Source organism: Aptenodytes forsteri, unplaced genomic scaffold, assembly GCF_000699145.1.
Source record: "Aptenodytes forsteri isolate BGI_AS27 unplaced genomic scaffold, ASM69914v1 Scaffold242, whole genome shotgun sequence".
NCBI classification, from domain to species: domain Eukaryota; kingdom Metazoa; phylum Chordata; class Aves; order Sphenisciformes; family Spheniscidae; genus Aptenodytes; species Aptenodytes forsteri.
In genome coordinates this window covers 1,632,977-1,654,626 of record NW_008795253.1, presented here as the reverse complement: position 1 = coordinate 1,654,626, position 21,650 = coordinate 1,632,977, and the positions used below count along the sequence as shown (strand labels likewise).

Here is a 21,650-nt window from a genome sequence, read left to right as displayed (position 1 = left end):
TCCCTGCTCTGAGCCTCTGGGCACAAGGGGAGCTGTACAGGAGGGACCAAATGAGGCCAAAGCATCTGCCCTCAACCACTGAACATGCCCCCGGCCCCTCTGAAATAGTATGTTTGTGTGTGTGTGTGTGTACAGTAATCACACCTAAAGTATCATCTCCTGCTATTTGGCTGTTAGTATCACAGCAAGGATTTCTGGTTATGGACTCTGTACACGCCACGCTACTACTTATCACTCTAAGCTATGTAGCCACATCTTTTCCAGCTTTACACACAAATAACAAAAGTCTTCAGTAGTGCGGAGGACTCCATTTCATGGAGTTGCCGTGGTGTTGGTGCAAAGTCTGCAGTCTGTGTGGTCAGGGTTGTGCACACACTGAAGGAGCTGAACTGGCCTGTGATAAGACACAAAAACAAATATGTAGTAACCACTTCGCAAGTGCAACACAATAGCTCTACAGTTACTAAATGCAACGTGAAAGTCAAAGTGCATGTTACATCTGCGCTTATCAAGTGGATGTCTTTGGATAATTTTTTTAGATCTTGCTGCAGAAAGATAACTTTGGTGTTTATAGGGGCTAGGGACAAGAGCAAGTGAGTACGAAATAAAAGTAGGGTGTGAACTCACAGCATGTCAGCTACGCTGTGATAACAAAAATAACTATGAAAAAGAAGTAAGATCTCTTGCACAGACTACGGAGTTGCTGCCATGCTGGAAGTTCACCATCTTGCTTACTGAGTGGTAACCCCTACTGCTACAATGTAAAGCTGTTGCTAACAATGTCAGATATGATTAGATTTTCTTCTAGAAGTACATCCAGTGAATCTATTTTTTGAGTTACTTCTGGAAGACACTGCTGACATGGACAAAAGCAAGAGAAAATGATCAGCATCAATTGCTATGTGGCATGAAAAGCCAGATGCTCAGCTGATACGGACCCAGACGGTTCTGTCTGCAATGACTTCAGGGGAGTGAAGCTAAATTGTACAGTCTATCCTGAAGAGTTTTACTGCACATGTAAATTGCTTATTTTATTATTGCTTCATATGTAAAATAGTAAAATTAATTGTCCGTGTTACTCTACACAGTTGTTTATGTATGTATTAGTTGAACTCTGACAAAAAGCTCTACTTGTTATTCTACCTTAAGAAGTGAGTTGTGAACCACAGCAATGAGCGTGTCAACAACTCTTCATGATGTGTTACAGGTTTCTCCTTGTGCTGAGCCACGAGGGTCTAAGCTACTACATATTTCCCGTTCCTCCCTGGCCCCTTAGTGTACTTCATCATAGGCTGAAATAATCTGTACCTACTTACAGGTCCCTGGAGTATTGGTTAAAGGCTGCATTTACCCAGAGAAAGTGAATACACGACCATCACGATCTGGCAGATCCATGCACCACACCAGTGCTAATTTTTTTACAAGGTGCAGAGCACCTATTAATCAATGAGGTTCAGCAATACCTAAACAGGAATATATTGCTCTGCTTTCAGGATTAAAGTCCTATCACCAGCTAAGGCATTTGTCTCCTTTACAGACCAACTTTTCCTTACGTAAAACTAATGCCACAAACTCAGTAGTTTATAGAAATGTTTGTTTACTTTGGAAATGTTCTTATCCAAGTATGAGTTCTTCACTCTGAAAAGCTGTTCCTGACAGATAAGATATGAGTAATATTGAACCTTTGCTGGTTTTCTAATGTCACTAAAGAACACTTTTGCTCTGTGTGAAGGTCTCTGAACCTGCACAGAGGGATAAAGGGTCTCAGGCTTTTGTATCTCCTCAGCAGGCAGATAGAGATTTCAGGCAAGTCAGAACTTGGGCTGCTGTTTCCTGGACTCCTGTTTTTCTCTCCTGACAATGGTGAATTATAGTAATTAATAATGCTTATCATGTCTCACGCCTCTCTCTGACAAAGCAGCTGGACAGAAAATAAGCTCAAACTATAGCAGAGGAAGTAAGGACCATCCTTGACATACTGCATTATCTGCATGCAGCAGGGAGGAAAGCTGCCTATTTTGTTCTGATTATTGTAGGTAAAAGCCTGGTCAGATGAAAATCTGTTGAAGGAGGCTGGATTGCTCCTTCCCTGAAGGCAACTGAACACGCCCAATGGCAAGTGCAGGGCAGAGAGCAAGACCCAGACCCAGCCAACACGAGGTCTGCAGCGCGAGTGGAAGCCCCTGAGAAGCACATAGCCACACTGAAGGGATGTGATGGCAGTAAAAGGGCAGTCTGCTCTAACTTGCTGTAAACCTATATTAAGTCAAGAGGGAGATGCAATATTAGTTTTATGTTAGCAAGTTGTCACCAATAAGAGCAGGTAATTACCTGTAATTGTCTTCACAGGTGATCTTAAAGTTTCGCTCTTCTAAGATGCTTTTTAACCTCTTTATGGAATGACCTGAGCAGGATTCACTGGAGAGAAAAGTCTTTCGTTACTTGTGTTCCTTGTGTGTACAAGAAGCTCAGCTAAATTCCACACTACGTCACTTTGCTTTACTTCGGGTAAGATTCTTTAAAAGCTTGTTTGCTAATGCGCTGTAAAGCCCATTGGGTTTGTGGAGTTTTGGCTATCATTGGGCCTTTGCTGGTAGAAATTATGTGATGTTCAGCTGTGCATCTTGCACAAGAACTTTGTGCAGGAAGATATCCACGGGAAATAACTCAGTTGCATTCACAGTTCAATGTGCTCTAGAACTGCTCCAGAGCTGCTGGTGGCCTCCATCCACAGGAGCACGATATAAGGCTCATTCAAATCTGTGGAAGGACAAAGGGATCAAGTCCTCTGGAAGGGACAATCATGAAAACCAGCAGCTAAGTCCCAGGTAGGACATAAGATAAGAGGAAGCAGATAGAAAACATGGGAGGAAGCAGGCTATGAGCACCTCCTACCTGTTTGACTCAGTCTGTGGCTGCTGCTACTCTGTTTTGACAAAGGGCTGTTTCAACCACTTTTCCACTGGTAGGAGCCCTAACTTGTGTATTTCTTTTCCATCCAGCTAATGGTTTCATGAAGCATGTAGCAATGTCATACCTTTGAGATCTTTATCTCTATGCTTAATTTGCTTGAAATAGCCCAAGGTGCCCCAAAGCTGTAGTGAGAGGGTTGACAACTGTCATAGACACAGAGATGCTGCAAAAGACTTGTTTCCTCAGGATAAAAATCATCTCCTGGTCCAGAGTATAGGACACACATCAGGGCAATAATACAATACTGGGGCAAATCCAGTTCCTAACATTTGGCATTAGTGGAAAGCAGAGCCAGCTCTTCTTTGTTCACTAGACTTGCCAGATGTTATCAGTGATTCAACATGGAATAAAAATCAGAAGATAAAAAGAATACATATTATTGGAGTTACCCTCCCTCTTTCTCCTTGGAAGTAAGCAGAAAATAAAAAGGAAACTGCTGTGGACTTGGCACAGGAGGAGGATGTGTCAAGAAGGCTGGCAGGGCACCACGTTGTTGAAGCTGTTGAGGAGAAACATGACGGCTTTTCTGATGTTGGGAAATCGTGGGAGAAAGGATCAAATGCCATGTCTGGGGGAACTAATGTACAGATTACTCAATGCCCTTTTCTTCAGCAAACCTCTGTGCAATGGGCCACAAGAGTATGTCTGGCATGCTGAGCACAGGATAGATGCGTGCCTGTGAGCTGTGATAGGTGTGTCAGCTTGTGTGGCAAAGAGACACTTCTGGGTGTCTGGGCTCGGGAAGGGGTTGCAACACTGGAGCTGGTACTGTGTCAGACAGTGAGGCTGTCTGAGCAAGGGTCTCTGCTGGGTCCACACTCATTACTGAGTTGCACCGCATCATCACGGCCTGCTTCCTGACCCACAGCCTCAAAGCTGCTGCCTGTGTCATGGGGGTCCTTAGGAACGGGAGAAATCATGGCAATGCATTGTAACCATGTGACCCACAGAACCGGCTCTGAAAATAGGGGTCAAAGGCACTGAGCCTCATGTTCAGTGCTTGAAATGTGACAGATCTGCAAATGAATCTGATCAGGATGAAAAAGGTCACTCAGAAAGGCTCAGATGTGATTTGAGGTCACTGTTCTGGTATCAGTAATTCCATGGTAAGCATTTAAACTACAGATTTGTTATTAAAAATCACAGAATCATTTAGGTTGGAAGGGACTGCTTGAGATCATCTAGTCCAACCAATATTAGCTAGAGCAGGTTGCCCAGGACCCAGTCGGGTTTTGAGTATGCAGAACCGGCTCTGAAAATAGGGGTCAAAGGCACTGAGCCTCATGTTCAGTGCTTGAAATGTGACAGATCTGCAAATGAATCTGATCAGGATGAAAAAGGTCACTCAGAAAGGCTCAGATGTGATTTGAGGTCACTGTTCTGGTATCAGTAATTCCATGGTAAGCATTTAAACTACAGATTTGTTATTAAAAATCACAGAATCTTATAGGTTGGAAGGGACTGCTTGAGATCATCTAGTCCAACCAATATTAGCTAGAGCAGGTTGCAGGACCCAGAAAGGCTCAGATGTGATTTGAGGTCACTGTTCTGGTATCAGTAATTCCATGGTAAGCATTTAAACTACAGATTTGTTATTAAAAATCACAGAATCATTTAGGTTGGAAGGGACTGCTTGAGATCATCTAGTCCAACCAATATTAGCTAGAGCAGGTTGCCCAGGACCCAGTCGGGTTTTGAGTATGCCACAGATGGAGACTCCACAACCTCTCTGGGAAACCTGTTCCAGTATTTGAAATTATTTTATCAAAAATGGTTCTGCTCAGCATAATTATACTATTCCTGTGGACAAACATATTTTCCAGCTGTTCACCCTTGCAAACACAGCCTGCTCTGTGACTTCAGTGCTGCACCCATAATAAAGGCCTGTAGAGCTCAGTGGGGTTGGAAGGTATTTAAATGTCATGGGACCTCTTGAAAGCAAGGAAAATGTCATTGTGTCTTAGCTATAACTGTTCAGCAGTACCTACGAAAAATACTAAAGAAAACAACAGTACAAATGTTATTCTTTCCAGTAAAGTAAGCAGCTAGGAGACCGAATGTAGAGCAGGTTTCGTGAGCGGGTTTAAGACAGTGTCACTGTTAGACAGTCACTCGTCAGAACTGAGCTGCGCTGTCTGCCTTCTACACACTGCTCATCGTTTCGTACCGGCGTACTTACCTTTGAGGTCCCCCGATGTCATGCATAAGCCAAATGTGTACTGCAGAGACTTTATCTGGATTTAGGTTAAAGATCTCAATACTTCCAAAGATGCTGTAAGAATGGGACGTGAAAAAGCGAAACATTCTTACTTATCTGAGAAAGACGTACAGAGTATGTTCCCCAAATACTAGTGCTTATTAGTGCTGCTGTTATTCTCAGTGAAAGAACATTACCTTGCCAACGGATTTTCATAGACTATTTAATTGCCTTATGGTAAAATATTTTCTCCCCATTCTTATTCCACTTTCAGGAGAACTTTTTAAACTGTCTGCAGACTGAAACAAGCTGAAGTTTTTCCATCTTCAGTGCCTTTTCCCCTGTTTAGTTTATTGATTATTGATTTGGTTTGGTGCAAGGGAAATGAACGTGGCTGTTCCCCTGACCAGCATATTCTTCATCTTTCAATATTATTCAGGACTGCACTTCCAGCCAGGTAACCCAAGGAAGCACAGACTGGAGGAGTAAAATCCAGTCAGCTCCATGAACAGTTAGAAATGTGTCATTCATGTGTAATGAATAAATAAACTGTAATAATAAAGTTACTTTGTGCAGTAAGAGCATACGGGATACCCCACCCACATACCCTCTGAAGGATTTCAATTACAGTCACTGTATAGAAGGAGTTAAGTGAATCAGCTCTACAACAGCCAATGGTTTAGACCCCTGTATGAGTTTACCAAAATCCATTCTGCACTGGGACTCACTGGCAAAGACACGTTCACCAGCATGCAGGCCCCACAGAAACATGGATGGTAGCAAGCTGAGTAAATACCTGCTGCTTCTGAAAGCTCCAGCTTCTACTGATCCATTGAGCATCACTTGAACCACACCACATGCTGCTTCTGCAAACTGAACAAAACAAATGGACATTATACTCTGACACTACATGCAGTGCCACGTCAGACTCAGGGCTAGTAGAAATTACTGTAACTTCTTTGATGTCATCAGAACTGACTTACACAAGTTGAGGATCTGGCCAATATTTTTGCAGAACATGTCAGTGCAAAAAAAAAGCCTCTAAAGGCTATGGCAAAACTGTGATAAAGCTGCATTAGCCAGCTATGAATTGGCAGTCTGAAGTTGCATGGGATTGGTATAGCAACTTTGCTGTCACTGCTGTTTGCAGTTTTTATAGGGCTTTCCAAAGGCCCAGCAGCTACAGCTGTCTGATGGGGCTGTAGTAACTTGGAATAATCCTCAGACTGCTTTAACTCAGGCGGTGAGGATGAGCCAGAACAGAGGTACCACTAGTTTAAGGACACGCAAACCGTTGTGTATTCGTTAGCTTGTGACTCATGCTCTGTGTTCTTTTGTGGCTTGGGATTTTTCTCCCCAGTGGTTTTAGTAAAACTCATCACCGAGTTTTGTTTTATTTGATTTTTAAATTACTGGATCATGTAATCACTGCTCTTTTATTCTTCAAAACTCATGTCCAAATATTTAAAGACTACTAAGGTTACAACATAAAGTACCCACATTAAATATATAATCCATTGGTAAGACAAAGAATTTTTGAAAAGCTTAACACAGGTGACTGTACTTATCAAATCTTCCAAGTCTCTTACATCTGAACAATGTGGCTCAAACTCAGATCTCGAGAGCTGTGAAGTGGCAGGAAAGTTTCATTATGTGTAACTTTCTAATGTAATAAGCATGAGTTTTAGTAGGTCTTAAATTTATTTGGACTAGAAAGCCTGCAGTTGAGCAAGCCTGACTCTATATGGTGGTTTATTCCTCCCAGACTCTGGAACTGAGGGGATTAATGAGAACATAGAAACTGTTTTGAGCTTGGAAAACTTATGTACACTAGTTTACCCACAAAAGAATTTTTTTTATAGTGAGTAGACTTTTTCTTACGTACATGAGAGCTGAAGCATACAGGAATGCTTGTTTTCCACCTGGGCAGTCATCTGCTAATAGGCATATCAAGGGTGAAGTTTTGAGAGACACATAAAACTAAACCGATACAGGAGAGCTGGTTTTTTTTCTGGCAGTTTTTTCTGTAAAGTGCTGATTCAACAAAGCCGGGCTAACTGCTTAACTCAGACTAGCAGGGTCTCATTCATGTGATGGGAGTTGGCATGTGTGTACGGGTGGGTACATCATAGATGTATGCCAGATACTGTTGTGGGAGGACGTGCTCTTCAGGTTCATGCAAGGGGATTCTCAGCTGCTTGGAAAATTTCTATGCCAATTTTGGCACTGCTCTCAACATTACCATGCTAAAATGTATTTTATGTTAGCAATTTTGGTCCTGTGATTTAATTAAGGTGGTGATTACTATTATTGTAAGCATTATTTGCAAAGCTCCAGCTGTCTGCCAAGTGTTTTTCTAGACACTGGCACGCAGTCTCTGTCCACAAATAAGAATGCCCAAACTACAGCGACATTAAATGTTGTACATAAAATATGGGACCTTGGAAATACAAATTTCCAATGCCATGATTTTTAGTACCTGAAGCTAAAGCTCATGTGAACTTTTACTATTCCATGTTTTAAGTCCAATCTGCAAACTCACATTTTTGGCAGTGTCAGGAACTTAGTGCCTTTCAACATTCTTGGATTCGGGGAGATTTATTCTAGATCTTACCATCTTGGATGCCATTTTCCAGAATACAGAGGTAGGGTTGCTCTCACATTCACTTCGTTTTGGACAAGATTCATAGTTGATTCCTGAAAAGAAATACATTTATAGAATAGCTAAGGTTAGAATGAATATTGTTGCAATATTTATATGGCTTTGAGAGCTGATTAACCATGGCAAAAAGATTTGCCCCCTACCAAAGCGAGAAGGCTACATGAGGAAAGGGCTCTAAGAGGAAAAGGAATTTGCATGTGTCTTCAAAGGTCTTCCTGTTTGCTCACAGACGTTTCAGGGAGGCAGCTGCAGGCCCTGTATGCAAATAATTCTCAGAAAACTGAGAAGGGAAAACATGTAGTCCTAAATGTGAGAAACAGGTTGGCTCTTGACAAATACTGTCCAACTGCACTGAAAAATTAAACTTTGCCCAACATTTTCAGTAAGTCAGCCCAGTTTAGAGGTTGCTAGCCTTAAGCACCAACCCAGGAGTCATGCAGGCAGCAACAACCGCAGGGTACCTACATGCTGCCCCCGCCACTTTGACTGGCCTATGGCCAGGACCTTTTTGAATGGCATTCTTGTTTTGCAATTTGTCCCATAGAAGTCACAGGAAGGAAGCGAGTAATCTAGATAAAGAGGGCTAGATGTGACCATTAGTCCAAGCAGCAACTTGGTATTTTAGTAACAGCCAAAGTTGTGTTTTGTAAATTAACCTGAGAACTAAGTATTATTTTCAGTCTTCCATAACATGGGACAGAAATACAGTTAAGGTTTTAAACTAAATTACAAGAAAAGAATATGTGAAAAGGATTGTGTTTAGGTCTAGATATACAAGATAAAAGAATAATCTGGAATTCCAGTGTTCATATTTGTTTTGCAAAAAATAGGACTTATTACCTGGGGCAGAGGGGTCTCCACACCATGAAACCCTATCAGCCATATAACCCAACAAGGTGTCCTCCAAGGTAAGGAAATTTTGATTGGATTTTGTATAACGATGAGCGAGGTCACTTGTCTTGCTCCAAAACAGTGACTGTGAAATAAGGTACAATGTCTAATAAGTGATACTTATACTAGAGCTAGTCAGGAAATTTTCCTGGAGAAAAACAAAAAGTTTTCATGATAATGAAGGAGTTTTAGTTTTTACTGAAATGCTGCAAGTTCGCCTTAGTGGGTCAGTTCTTATTTCTGCAGCCCATGCTCCCATTTCCAAAATCTTTTTGGGTGATTATTTTTTGTGGAAATGGACATGTTCAGCCTGTAAAGCGTTTTAAAAGAAAGGTTTTGACTAGTTCTCATAGGATATGTACCTAATTTGTTGCATGCTTTTGAACTGCACATGGAAGACCAGCTTTTTGGAAGCAGTGTCCCTCTAACAGCATGATAGCGTGATCCTTACAGAGAGCCGTATGCTCAGGGAACAGGGACATATCCGCCACTTCACCAGGACGACCCCGGTACGGAGGTTTGAGACAAGCCTTACACAGGGATGATTTCCAGCGGTAGAGAATGAAGAGGGTTACTGGGCTCCAAAGGTGATAACTGCAGGACTATTGCAGTAAGCGCAAGAGCAAAATATCATCCTCGTCGACCTACAGACCCCCACAATCTTTAGGGACAAGATCCCATCACTCAGAGCACTGCACAGACATGCCGTCCCACAACAATCCTACTTACGCAGCCCACCATGCGTTGTACTGTTACCTTGTTACAGGGTATAGGATGACTCACTAAATCCATTAAAGGCTGATAATCTTCTGATGTAATATTACAGGGATTCTTGTAAATGAACGCATGTTTTAATGATTCCCATATTTTTAGGCAATCCTTATCTCTGCCAAAAGATTAAAACATAATTAGTATTTATGAGTGTGAAATGCTGTGAAAGGATCTTCTTCTCTTATGGTCAAACACCATGGATCAGATTTTAAAAGAGTTCTAACGATGCTCAGGCACCAAAATACATTATCCATTACAAAAGCAGACTATCTTCAGCAGATTAAGTATAAACTGAGGAATGAGAAGTTCTAAAACATCTTTCTCTCTCTCCTGCATTTTAAATTACTGATTATTGCAATATCTGAATGTCCTCTATGTTTTTGTCCCTTAGAAAGAGCAGTGCTGATATCACATAACCAGAAGATCAAATTTCTTGATTATTCATACCAAATCATGAGAAGCAAAGCAGACTATAGCTTGTACATTTTAAAAGTATGGCTGAAGGATACTGCCTCCTCAGGTACAGTGAGCCAAAAATATGCCCATGTGTCTCCCTGTGGAGTGTTCGACCCCAGAGAAATAATATCTATAATTTTATCTAAAACAAAAGCAGGGATCTGGCTGTTTTGGACCTGATATTATTTTCATTTATACACTAATTTGCAGCTATTGAGTTTGCTGGAGCCACAGCTGATTTCCACACGTATAACCAAGATCCAGATCAGGTGCTTGGTCTCCAGTGGTTTTTTTCAGTCTCCTTCTGATCCTCCACCACGTTACAGGTTCTGGCCCTTTTGCTCTCACTGGCATGAGTCAGAGGAATTCCACTAAATTTACATGGAGGGAACTGCTTCATGCCATGACACAATCCTATCACCATAGCCTACACTCATTTCTTAAGATGCTGCTTCGTCAGCCTAGGAAATAAAGCACCCCTCTGCTGACAGAAGCAGGGCTCCTTTTGTACTACCAAGAGGCAATCTGTTGCACAGTGCGGGCAAGCAATCGTATCTCTGTACTGAAGCAGTGCCATGCTCCCTTCCTGAGGCTGCAGCATACAATAACATTTGGGACGGTGTTGAGGTTTAACCCCAGCCGGCAGCTAAGCCCCACACAGCTGCTTGCTCACTCCCCCACGGTGGGACCGAGGAGAGAATCGGAAGAGTAAAAGTGAGAAAACTCGTGGATTGAGATAAAGACAGTTTAACAGGTAAAGCAAAAGACACACACACAAGCAAAGCAAAACAAGGAATTCATTCACTCCTTCCCATCGGCAGGCAGGTGTTCAGCCATCTCCAGGAAAGCAGGGCTCCATCACGCGTAATGGTTACTTGGAAAGACAAATGACATCACTCTGAACGTCCCTCCCTTCCTTCTTCTTCCCCCAGCTTTAAATGCTGAGCATGACGTCATACGGTGTGGAATATTCCTTTGGTCAGTTGGGGTCAGCTGTCCTGGCTGTGTCCCCTCCCAGTTTCCTGTGCACCCCCTCACTGGCAGAGTATGGGAAGTTGAAAAGTCCTTGACTTAGTATAAAAACTGCTTAGCGACAACTAGAACATCAGTGTGTTATCACATTATTCTCATGCTAAATCCAAAACACAGCACTATGCCAGCCACTAGGAAGAAAATTAACTCTATCCCAGCCAAAACCAGGACAGACGGCTCAGGACATTTGCTTTCTTGTACTTGAGGTAATGAGTGAAAACTTTGCATTAAGCTAATTCATAATTATTGTCTATCTAGTATGTGTTTTCAAGGCTGTCCCCCATGGGTGCACCTCCCTTCCTCTTCATGCTCCTATAGTTTCAGGCCCATGTGGAAAGCCTGCCCCTCTCATTACAGCAGTGACAGTAATGCAGTGATTCTGCATCCTTCTCTTCCCTATTTTTATGTAAATTTAAAACGCTGACTGCATTATCCTGCTGTCTGCATGTCTGAATGGAGTTATCCTGACTGTCTTTTACTCATCCACTCTTTCTTCACTGTTTGCAACCATCTCCCAGTGTGTTCCTGCTAAAAGCCGTTTGAAGAATGGACTTTGTCTTGTGTGAAGAAACTAATGCCTTCAGAGCACTATAAAAATAGCACTGATCAATTAGTATGTGACAGACACATAGCTGCAGGCTTTGTTACCAGTTCATACTCGGGCAACATGTAGGATGTGGAATTTGATTAGTCTTAAAAACAGTCCTAAAGGGATTAAGAAAAACAGTAGTAATTCATTGAAGATTTCCAAACATTTTCAAGTTAATCTCCCCTACAGTTGTGTGATCTCATTCCCACTACTGAACCTGATCACTATTTCTACCGAGTGCCCACATGAGCATCAGAGGGGCAAACTGGAGCACAGAGAGTTAAGCTGTTTGTATTACACGAGCCATGTCTAAACTGCGGGACCCAGAACCGCTTGTCAGCTCCTGGCTGTTTCCTTGCTGTCTGGACACGAACTCTCTTCCTTCCCTTCCTAAGCCTTATGGAAAATAAACATCACACAAAGAGGAGGCCGGACTTTGTCTGTGTCCAGAAGAAAGTGACAGCACCTGACAGCATGACGTACCAGAGGAAATGCCTCTATCAGACACACTACAGGGGCTTGGGCCAGTATCGTACCAGGAAGGACCAGGCAATCCACGGCAAGATGTCCCTGGCCTTCCTTCCGCTTTTATTTATGCAGTAACAAATCTAACTTAGCATTATATATGATATTGGTTACTGGGAGGTCATGCCACCAAGGTGGTTACTACAGCAGGTTTCCATGCCCCAGCTTCTTCCAGTCCTCCTCTGTGAAGGGTCTATGGTGAATATGAATATCTCTCACTCTTGGGGCAGCCAAGTACGTTATGCTGCAGAGCTCTGTCTGGGCTGCAGATATCCCGCAGCCTGACCTTGCTGATTTAAAACAAGCTTGGGTATTGCCACTGACATCTGAAATGCGGACAGGGCCTGGGGGCAGGGACAAGGCAGGTCAGCCTGGAGGGCCTCCAGCCGTATGGCCAACCGGGGCAGTTCTGGCCACATGCTGAATTTCGTTTCTTACCATGCCAGTCTGTTCCAGGGGCAGCCCCAAGCTGTGTTAGGGACCACACCTCTTGTTTATATGAACCAACTTCACCTCCAGGTAAGTAAATGATGATTTTTTACTGGGCTATTGTCTTTTATTCAGGAGCCTAAATGCACTTTCAGTCACAGTCACTGTAGAAATAAGAAGCCAAACTGCAGAAGCTCTAGGGAGCACAGTCATTGCTTTGCTGTTGCACTGTCATGTCAGGGAGTATTCACATATTTTACTTAGCAGAATTTAACTTGGGTGTATTGAGTTTTCTCCTGGAGGAGACTGTCTCTGGCTACAAACTGTGTAAGTAACCCACAGAGACCATCCTCCCAACTTTGGTACTTCATTTAGGGGTTGGGAAGTTGTAAATACCTCTCCCTGCCACATAGGATTACAACGTGACCACACTGAATCAGCCAAAAGAGAGGGCTCCTGCTGATTGGGGGGTGACATTACAGAATAGGCAGCTGTCCCCTTTGCTTTGCACAGTCAACGGTATCGTAAAGAGAATTTGTAGGGCTTGGCTGTAAGCACTGGTACATCTCACAGGCATTTATATGGCTCACACTTTGTAATCTGTCAAATGATTTGTCCTGGCAGGACTTTTTTTTTTTAAGCTACTCCTGAAAACTGTGATATGTAACAGTGTTAACAGCCACAGGTGACAGCTGGTTACCTGGTCCTTTATCCTTTCATATTGCAAAGTTTTTAAGCTTGGTCTCAGAATACAAAATATTTTTCAAGGAGTCATAAGAAAAACCTGGGTTTTTATTTCCAAAGCAGCGAGGTAAGTGACAGACACAGTACAAAGCATTTCTGCTGCTGGACTCAAGTCACGGCCATGAGAAGCACAAAGCAACAACCATCCAGGCGATTCACAACCCTGCCGAGACAGCTTGCTGAGTCACAAATTCAAAGCATTAGTTTTCTAGTGTTTCAAGACACCAAGCTCAGCACTTGATGATGTGCATGGATGTCACTCTCACCTGAGAGAAGAGTCTTTACCCACAGTCCTGGCAGAGCTGAGCAAAACTATGTGTTTAATGTCATAGAAATGGTAGGGCTTAGCCTTCAAATGGGGGAAGCTCTTCTACAGCTGGTAATCAGTGTGATACTTTTAGTTGTACCACACAGAAGAATGATAAGGCATGAAGATGGGCTTTTATAGAAACTAGGCAATTTCAGCATTGTTTTAGAAATCAAAATACAGATTTTCAATGTAAAAAAATACATACAAAAGCTAAACATTATTTCATTTTTGCTGTCCTCACCTATCAACATGTATATTTTTACAACTGAATAAAAATAATTCATTGATTTGCCATTGGAAAGCTATTTCTCTGATATGAAATACACGTTTTGCCTCACATCTCAGAGAGATTACCAGTCACATAGAACTGTGATTTTGGTTGATATATGAAAAAATAAGCAGCGAGAACACTTTAGGACTTGTTAATTCTAGCTCCAGGAAGATATGCCACTCTTTCCAGCCTCACTGTTGAGTAGACACTATTAATAAGTTTCACCTGTCCCTTTTTCCAACACAGCAATAAAATACTTGTCTGGTGTGCAGCATTTAACTCGCACTGAGCAGAGGTAAGGGCAGAGACCTCCTGTAGCTCTGGGCCCCCTGAAAACAATATGAGAAGTTTGCTGGCACTTGGTATGCTAAAAATTCCATCAAGAACAGTTTCAGGTTGAAACAAGCACATCTGCCTTGCCAAAAAATGCCTGAGAAACAAACTGTCCTCTTAAGGCTGCTCCCAACTTCTCATTGGGAAGTTCTCAGTCACAGAATGGACTCATTTTGTTTTCTTTCTTGGTTTACAAAAGAAAGGAAGGGTGCGAAAGAGATCACCAGTCTAACAGTTAATTAAATTTATCTAATTCAGACGCAGGAGTCCATGGTGAATACGCTTATCTACAACACTGCTGCAGGGCTCATGTGCTCTCCTTCTCTGGTTTTTGTTTGTATGTTTTGGGTTGCGTATTAATTCTGCATTGTATCTGCAAATATCATATCTTTATGCACAATGGATTTCTTCCTTTGAGGCTAACTTTGTTTGTGCTGAAATATTTAAGGCCTTTTATTCTACTAAAGAATCTGAAATATTTAATCCAAATTCAGCGACATGTAAAATAAATACACTATAATTTTATGTTTAATTTTTTCAAACCTTTTTTTTATTAGTAGAGTTTGGGAAATGCTGGTAATTGTGAAATAATGACTAACAGACTTAGAAGGAACACTGTGAAACCTGCTGTAAACTCAAGCACTGAACCTGCAACCCTTTCTCTGGAAAGCGAGGATTGCAGAACTTGCCTTGTGACCTTTTGGAGACAGACTATATCCTGCATCGAATAAGGGCTGGGATACAAAATACCATTAAAACTACATTGCCTTATTAAATCCGAATGTTATATGTACCGCAAAGTATATCCTGCATGTGTCCTTACATTTGGGTAGAAGTTGCATTTTCCAGTGAATTTGAGTATTTCTATCCATTTACCTTTTATACAAATATCACATTAATCTATCAAACCTGCAACCCTTTCAGCGAGGAGCGAGGATTGCAGAACTTGCCTTGTGACCTTTTGGAGACATCCTGCATCTGCATGTGTCCTTACATTTGGGTAGAAGTTGCATTTTCCTTTGAGTATGAGTATTTCTATCCATTTACCTTTTATACAAATATCACATTAATCTATCAAACGGAAGCTGGGGCCAAGAATATTTCCATTAGCAGCTATCCTAGCAGCCAAACTTTAATGTGCATATTAGAAAAATGGACAGCTTCTGCATTATTATCTCTTGCATATCAGTACGCTGGTCTGGCTAACCTTGACAGAGTATCCTTTCACTTAAAGGAATGGGATGGCATTGAGCTACCTGGGGAATCACGATTAATATAGATCTTTTTTTTCTTTACTCTGTAATTTTATACTTTTTTCTTTAACTGGACATGATGGAGCAAATTCATCCTCAATTGAAATTGATGTAATTGGTATAATATCAAGGATAAATTTCATCCCTGCTGATTTCAGTTACGCCATGAACCATGTCTTGCATTCAGTTCAGCACTGGACTGACATTGGATGCTAAAAACATCTTAAGAAGGGCAGTGTTTCCTTGGGCTGTGTTGCCTCTAGTTTTTTACTCAAAAATTTGAGAGAGATGCTTCAAGTATGGGACCCATTTTAAATTTACAAGTGAATAATGACTTTCAGACTTTGTCTTGGAGAACTCAATCAACTCTGCCCATATTGTTCAAATCACTCTACCAGGCAGAGACACTTCCCTGGTGAGACATGGTCTCCCCTGCAATCAGTAGCAGCTTTTCCAAGGTCCCAAGTTTTCTTTCTAAAACATGTCAATGTCTTCAGGCCCCACTGAGATTTTAACTGTGGCTCTGTGGTGAGGCTCTGAAGTTGGAGCTGGAAGCAGTCCCCCGAGACCTTTATGTAACTGGCCTGTGCAGGGATCAAACCTCACACGCAGCTGCAATTTGTATAAGAAAATCCTTCTCATTTGCTACCACCGTCAGCCAAAAACAGTAATGAAGATATGCACCTAAGCACTCAGAAATCTGGCTCTTTGAAAAGTCAGTGAGAAGTTTGTGGTTATGACAAAGCTCCTTAAAGGCATAAGACCAATTCACACTCTGCTGGGAGTCTAAGGCATAGTCTTACCTGTAAAAGTCCAGACTTTTCAGAAGGGGAATGCATATCAAAGGGCCTAAATGGTGTAGCACTATTTCTCCATCTAACAGGCCCATCTTTGCCTGTGTGTCAGTTTATCTCCCTCTTTTAGGTAAACTGTGATGGCTGTAGACAGCAGTGCAATTTACACATCCATACTCAATTTGTTTTTTCACGTGAGCTTATGAGTAGCTATGTCTCTATGTTGTCAAAAATTACGCAATGAACAATAACCTTCATGCCTGTGTTGAGAGAAAGCCCTCTGTAACCCAGAATCCTTTTGCTACCTTTTTTGCCCTAAATATTTCTGGTTTTTCTTCTGCTGTCCCTTCCCTTCTTCCAGCCTTGCCGTGTCTCACTGCTGCTTTGGAGTAGCTTTTTTGGAGCCGCTGCCAAGCCCAGCCCAGGCAGGTGTGGTTGGACTTCTCTGCAGTCGACTTGAGCAGCGGGTGCGAGGAGCTAAACACAAGGAGAACACTGCCATCACGCGGGAGAAGGGACTTCTCAGGAGCAGCAACCGAGATCAACCCCAAAGGTGTGTGGTTCTTCATGCCGGGTGACAGCCCGACCCATCTTCAGACCACTGAGTCAGAAAATGGGTATGTGCACACAACAGATCAGCTTCGCTCCTATTATTCTAGCACCTAAAATCTCCCATCAGGTATCTTTGTGCTAAAAATCAGACAACTGTGAATTAAAAGAGGTCAGCCAATATGCTGTCATTGCTGAGGATTTGAGGACACTACTGTCTGCTGCTTTTAGCATTAGGATAATAGGGGAAAAATTACCAAGGGAAAGGATGAAGGAAAAAAATCATGGAAGAGCTGTCAATCTCAACGTCTTCAATGAGCACTAGCCTCTCACTACCCACTTAGTTTAATTATTGCAAAATGTCTGCCACCATAACATTTATGGTAACTGACTTTTTTAATATGAGAATGACATACTTGATTTTTTTGGCAGCTTGATTTTGTAAGTATTGCTCTCTGCTAATTAAATAGTTCAAAAGCCAGTAAAGAAAGCGTTGGAGGAACTGACTGGGGATAGAGACAGATCCAAGACTCTGCCTCAGAGAAAGATGACTTCTGGAAAGGTTGCCTGTAGGCAGAGCAATTAAATTCCCTCAGCAGAGGTGGTGAGTCCGGAGGTCTGGAAAAAGAACTACAAGGTGAAATTTCTGCTGGGTGCACCTCAGGGCTGTGTATGTTTGTGTACGAGGAATGACCTGGAACAAATGAGAGCTCCTCGTCACTCCAGCCCTTCCCCTTTGGCAGGAATGAGAAGGATTTAAGGGCAGGTGTACTTGTGGCTTTGGTTTATAGCTCCTAGAGTATTTTATATGAGTTGGGAATCGGTGCTCCGGGACAACACTAAGCCTTATCACCCTTCCGGGAAGGGTTGAGCCAAGAGCTGGCAGCTATAAACCAGTGAAGAGTTCATCTACATAAGCAGATTTTTTTGCTGGCTGGATTTCAGCTTTCCTGGGTGAAAAAACAAGCTGCTTAAGCAGATGGTGTTTTCAGTGATGCTCTATAAGTGGGACGCAGCCTCTAGAAGGGCAGGAGTCTCACCTGGACTGCATTTTGACAGAGGGTCATAGTTGCTCTACAGTTTAAGCCAAGTGAGGGCCATGTCACCAACAGACATAGAGGGAACAAATTTAAGCTGGCATCTTACCCCTTGATTAGAAAGTGTATTTTTAGTATTGTTTTATTTTTAATTTTTACAAGAATTTATTTTAATATTAAACTTGGAAAAACATTTCTATAAGAATGATCCAACTAAAAGTATGCTATAGCAGGGAAACACTCAATGGCTTAATGCAGCTGCAGATATTTTTTTTTCTCATAACATGAATTTGCAGTACATTGGGGTTTTTTATAGAACTAAAACTGCTGGGATGTGGCATAAATGCAGTAAGTCAGGAGAAGTCCCTGCTTCAAGGGTGGCATGTGTCAGCAGGACAAGGACAAGGGAATAGATCGGAGATTTAGTACGACTGTGAGTGAGCTCCTTGCTACTACCTTATTTTGGTGTCATCTCCTGGGAAGATAGACTCCATCTTTAGCATCTGTTTTTAGCCTTGGACACTTGAGGGAGATTTTCATTTGACCCTAGAGGGAAAAAGGATCTATTTCTCCTATCCCTATGGATAAGCAAAGGTTAAAACCAAAGGAGACTTTCACTGCAAGGAGATTTTAATATATGATGGTGGGATAGTCATGATGCAGTATGTGTAGGCTAACCCAAATGTGAAAAATTATTTGAAATTCTACAGAATCTTGCAGTAAGAACCATTAAATATCTAACCACTGCTAAATAAATGTAACAAGTTTGAGTATATGAGAAATATATAGTCATTTAATAACAAATTTTATATGATTATAACTCAGTATAGACAACAGACAGATGAGTTGACATATGGCTGCCAAAGCAAGAGATAAATTCAGATCTTAACAGCATTTCTGTGCCTCAGAAGTACATTGATGTTGGCCATGGAGAAAAGACAATGCATCTTTTGACATCTCCCCCTCAAATTTGCAGGACACTCTCAGACTTTGGGTTGCTGTTGTCAGTGGAGTTACAGCCTGGGAGGGTAAATTTTCTGCGCAGAACTGAGTATGAGCTTTGCGCAGAATTGGATGGCCTTTCACAGTCTAGCATTGATGTTTATACTCCAGAAGAGCAGAAATAAATATGTTGGCGATTAATTACCTCAAGAACAAATAAATGATAGCTACCCACTGCCATATGAACTTGCCTCTTGCTAAAGAGAAAATTAATTCTTTCTAATGAACATCCTCTAAAAACAGATGACAATAAAACCCAAATGGAACCCTGTCTTACAGCCCAGAAGAGTTATGGGAACTAGCCTTAAACAGCATGAGGACTGATTTGAAGGACCAACTATAGAACCAGTAGCCCTACCTCTAAATCCTAAAGTGCTAATAACTGTCCATTTGTGCCTACTAAATATTATATTCCAGTTCCCTGCTAAAGCTCAGTACAGCATATTTCAATGGAAGTGTACCTTTAAGTAAGACTCAAACAATTGTTAACGTTTATAATGATTATATCTTAGTTACCAAGAAATTACAAGAACAGTCAAAGTCACTCATGTACAAGTTAGGGGAAAACAATTGTAAAAGAAGACCTTGTTATAAATATTGAAGGACAGAAGAAATGAAAAACAGAGCTGTGCATGTTTCACATAAGAAAGGCTAACACAGAAAAGGTATTAAAGTCAACACATTGGCATATGAAATAGGGAGGGGAATATTAAGAGCATACACTGAAGTATTGTAACAAATGTTCTGACCTGGGCATTTTAATAAGCAGTGTGTTATTATGATGATACAGTGCCCATCTTAATACTGAGAGACAAACCAAAAGTGGCAACAGATATCAACACCATTGCCACTTGTCCTGGTTTCGGCTGGGGTAGTTTTTTTCCTAGTAGCTGGGATAGTGCTGTGTTTTGGATTTAGCATGAGAATAGCTTAGTTGCTCAGGTTAAGCCGTGACACCACTACAGATGAGCCAAAACTTTTCTGCATCACTGTTTGTCCTAGTTACCCAGTGGACCTCTTGCAAGTCTAAAAGCATTTTCTAAGAAACAGAAGAATAGGAAGGCACCTCTGGAGATCGTGTAGTCCGACCCCTGACTCAGAGAAGGTTGCTCAGGGCCGTGTCCAGTCTGATTTTGAATATCTCCAAGGATGGAGCCTCCACAAACTCTCCAGGAAACTTGTTCCACTCTTTGATCACCCTCACAGTAAAAAAAGGTTTTTTGTCTTATGTTTAAATGGAATTTCCTGCATTTTAATTAGTGTCCATTGCCTCTTGTCCTGCAACTGGATACCACTGAGAAAAGCCTGTCTCTCTCTTCTTTACTTTCCCCATCAGGTATTTGTACACACTGATAAGATTCCCCTGAGCCTTCTCTTCTCCAGGCTGGACAGTCTCAGCTCTCTCAGCCTCTCCCTGTATGTCAAACACTTCAATCATCTTCATGATCCTTCACTAGACATGTTCCAAGTATGTCCCTGACTCCCGTGTACTGGGGAGCCTAGAACTGGACACAGCACTCCAGATGTGTCTCTCCAGCGCTGAGCAGAGGGGAAGGATCACCTCCCTCCACCTGCTGCCAACACTCCTCCTCATGCACCCCAAGACACCATTGGCCTTTGCCACAAGGGCACATTGGTGGCTCATGTTCAGCTTGTGCACCAGGACCCTGTGTCCTTTTCCACAGATAGTGCAAATGAAGCCGTTTGTTTGCTCTGGAACCAAAAGAGATGGTGCAACAATGGTAACAATTCCAGTTTTTTAGAAAGCGTATTTTTAAAAATAAAGAAAAGCTAAATCCTTTGCAGTTTGATGTATATTAAATTGAGAAGCTTTAGAAGTCTGCAGTGCAGACCCTAACTCTAACAGGGTGCTAATGCATTACAATTAGGTAGTAACCCGTACTCTTCAGAAGACTGTGATTCAGTAAAGATTTCTCTTATGTAAGGCATATTTTCTTAATGGAAAAACAAATCTCAGCTAAGTTTCAGTATAATATCATGGTTATATAAAATAAAGCTAAGATTTTTGTAACGGTGAATCAAATGATGGCTGTTGTTTAGTGCCATGCTTGATGTGAAAGTGGTAACAATCAGTGAACAAATACAAGGAAATTAAATTAAAAATGCCTAGAAAAGCACGAAGGCAAAATGCAAAAGTAAGCACACAACAAATCCAGATTTCTTTCTGGAAGAAATTATGCTGCAAATGCTATAGTATCTCACACAAAATCATGTTCCATATGTTCTTTTTTGACAAAATGTACCTCCATCTCCACAGGCTGCAAAGGAATGGAAAGGCAAAATGCATTCATGATCATGCAGTCAGAAGACAAAGCTCTCCTGGACGTGTACCAACTTTTACTAAATTTAATGGAACTACAGACTGTTAAAATTTGTTATAACAGGAATTTGCTACTAACTATAAAAACATTAGTTGATTCAATTTTATTTAAGGGGGAAATATATCTTGTGTGTCCACACAACTTTGCATGAAAAACGTATTGAAGTTCTACGCTTTGCATCTTCATCACCGAGTTTCTGCACTGCTTAGTCAGACACAGTAGGATTGCTGGGCCTGGAGAGTCACACACGTTACTGAAGTGCCTCCCTGTCTGTACCCTTGGTGCTCTCTCACTGGCAGAGGTTAGACAAAAAATAAGCTGGATTTGCGTGGCAAGGTTTTGGTAGCGGGGGGCTACAGGGGTGGCATCTGTGAGAAGCTGCTGGAAGCTTCCCCTATGTCTGACAGAGCTGATGCCAGCTGGCTCCAAGATGGACCCACCGCTGGCCAAGGCTGAGTCCATCAGCGACGGTGGGAGTGGCTCTGGGGTA

The 21,650-nt window shown here is 41.8% G+C and overlaps 1 protein-coding gene across 1 annotated transcript in view; it reads right to left on the bottom strand.

Annotated features, from left to right (window-relative positions):
- Positions 1-246: 246 nt before the first annotated feature.
- The window catches only part of LOC103898761 (ADP-ribosyl cyclase/cyclic ADP-ribose hydrolase 1), a 26,860-nt gene continuing 5,456 nt past the window's right edge, over positions 247-21,650 (bottom strand). Inside the window, exons 2-8 of the mRNA XM_009279102.2 lie at positions 9,480-9,609; positions 8,673-8,808; positions 7,785-7,867; positions 5,967-6,043; positions 5,153-5,245; positions 2,332-2,418; positions 247-394 (exon numbers count right to left, since the gene is read on the bottom strand). Of these exons, the coding sequence (XP_009277377.1) occupies positions 313-394; positions 2,332-2,418; positions 5,153-5,245; positions 5,967-6,043; positions 7,785-7,867; positions 8,673-8,808; positions 9,480-9,609 (688 nt within the window). The 3' untranslated portion in view covers positions 247-312. The remainder of the gene's footprint in view (positions 395-2,331; positions 2,419-5,152; positions 5,246-5,966; positions 6,044-7,784; positions 7,868-8,672; positions 8,809-9,479; positions 9,610-21,650) is intronic.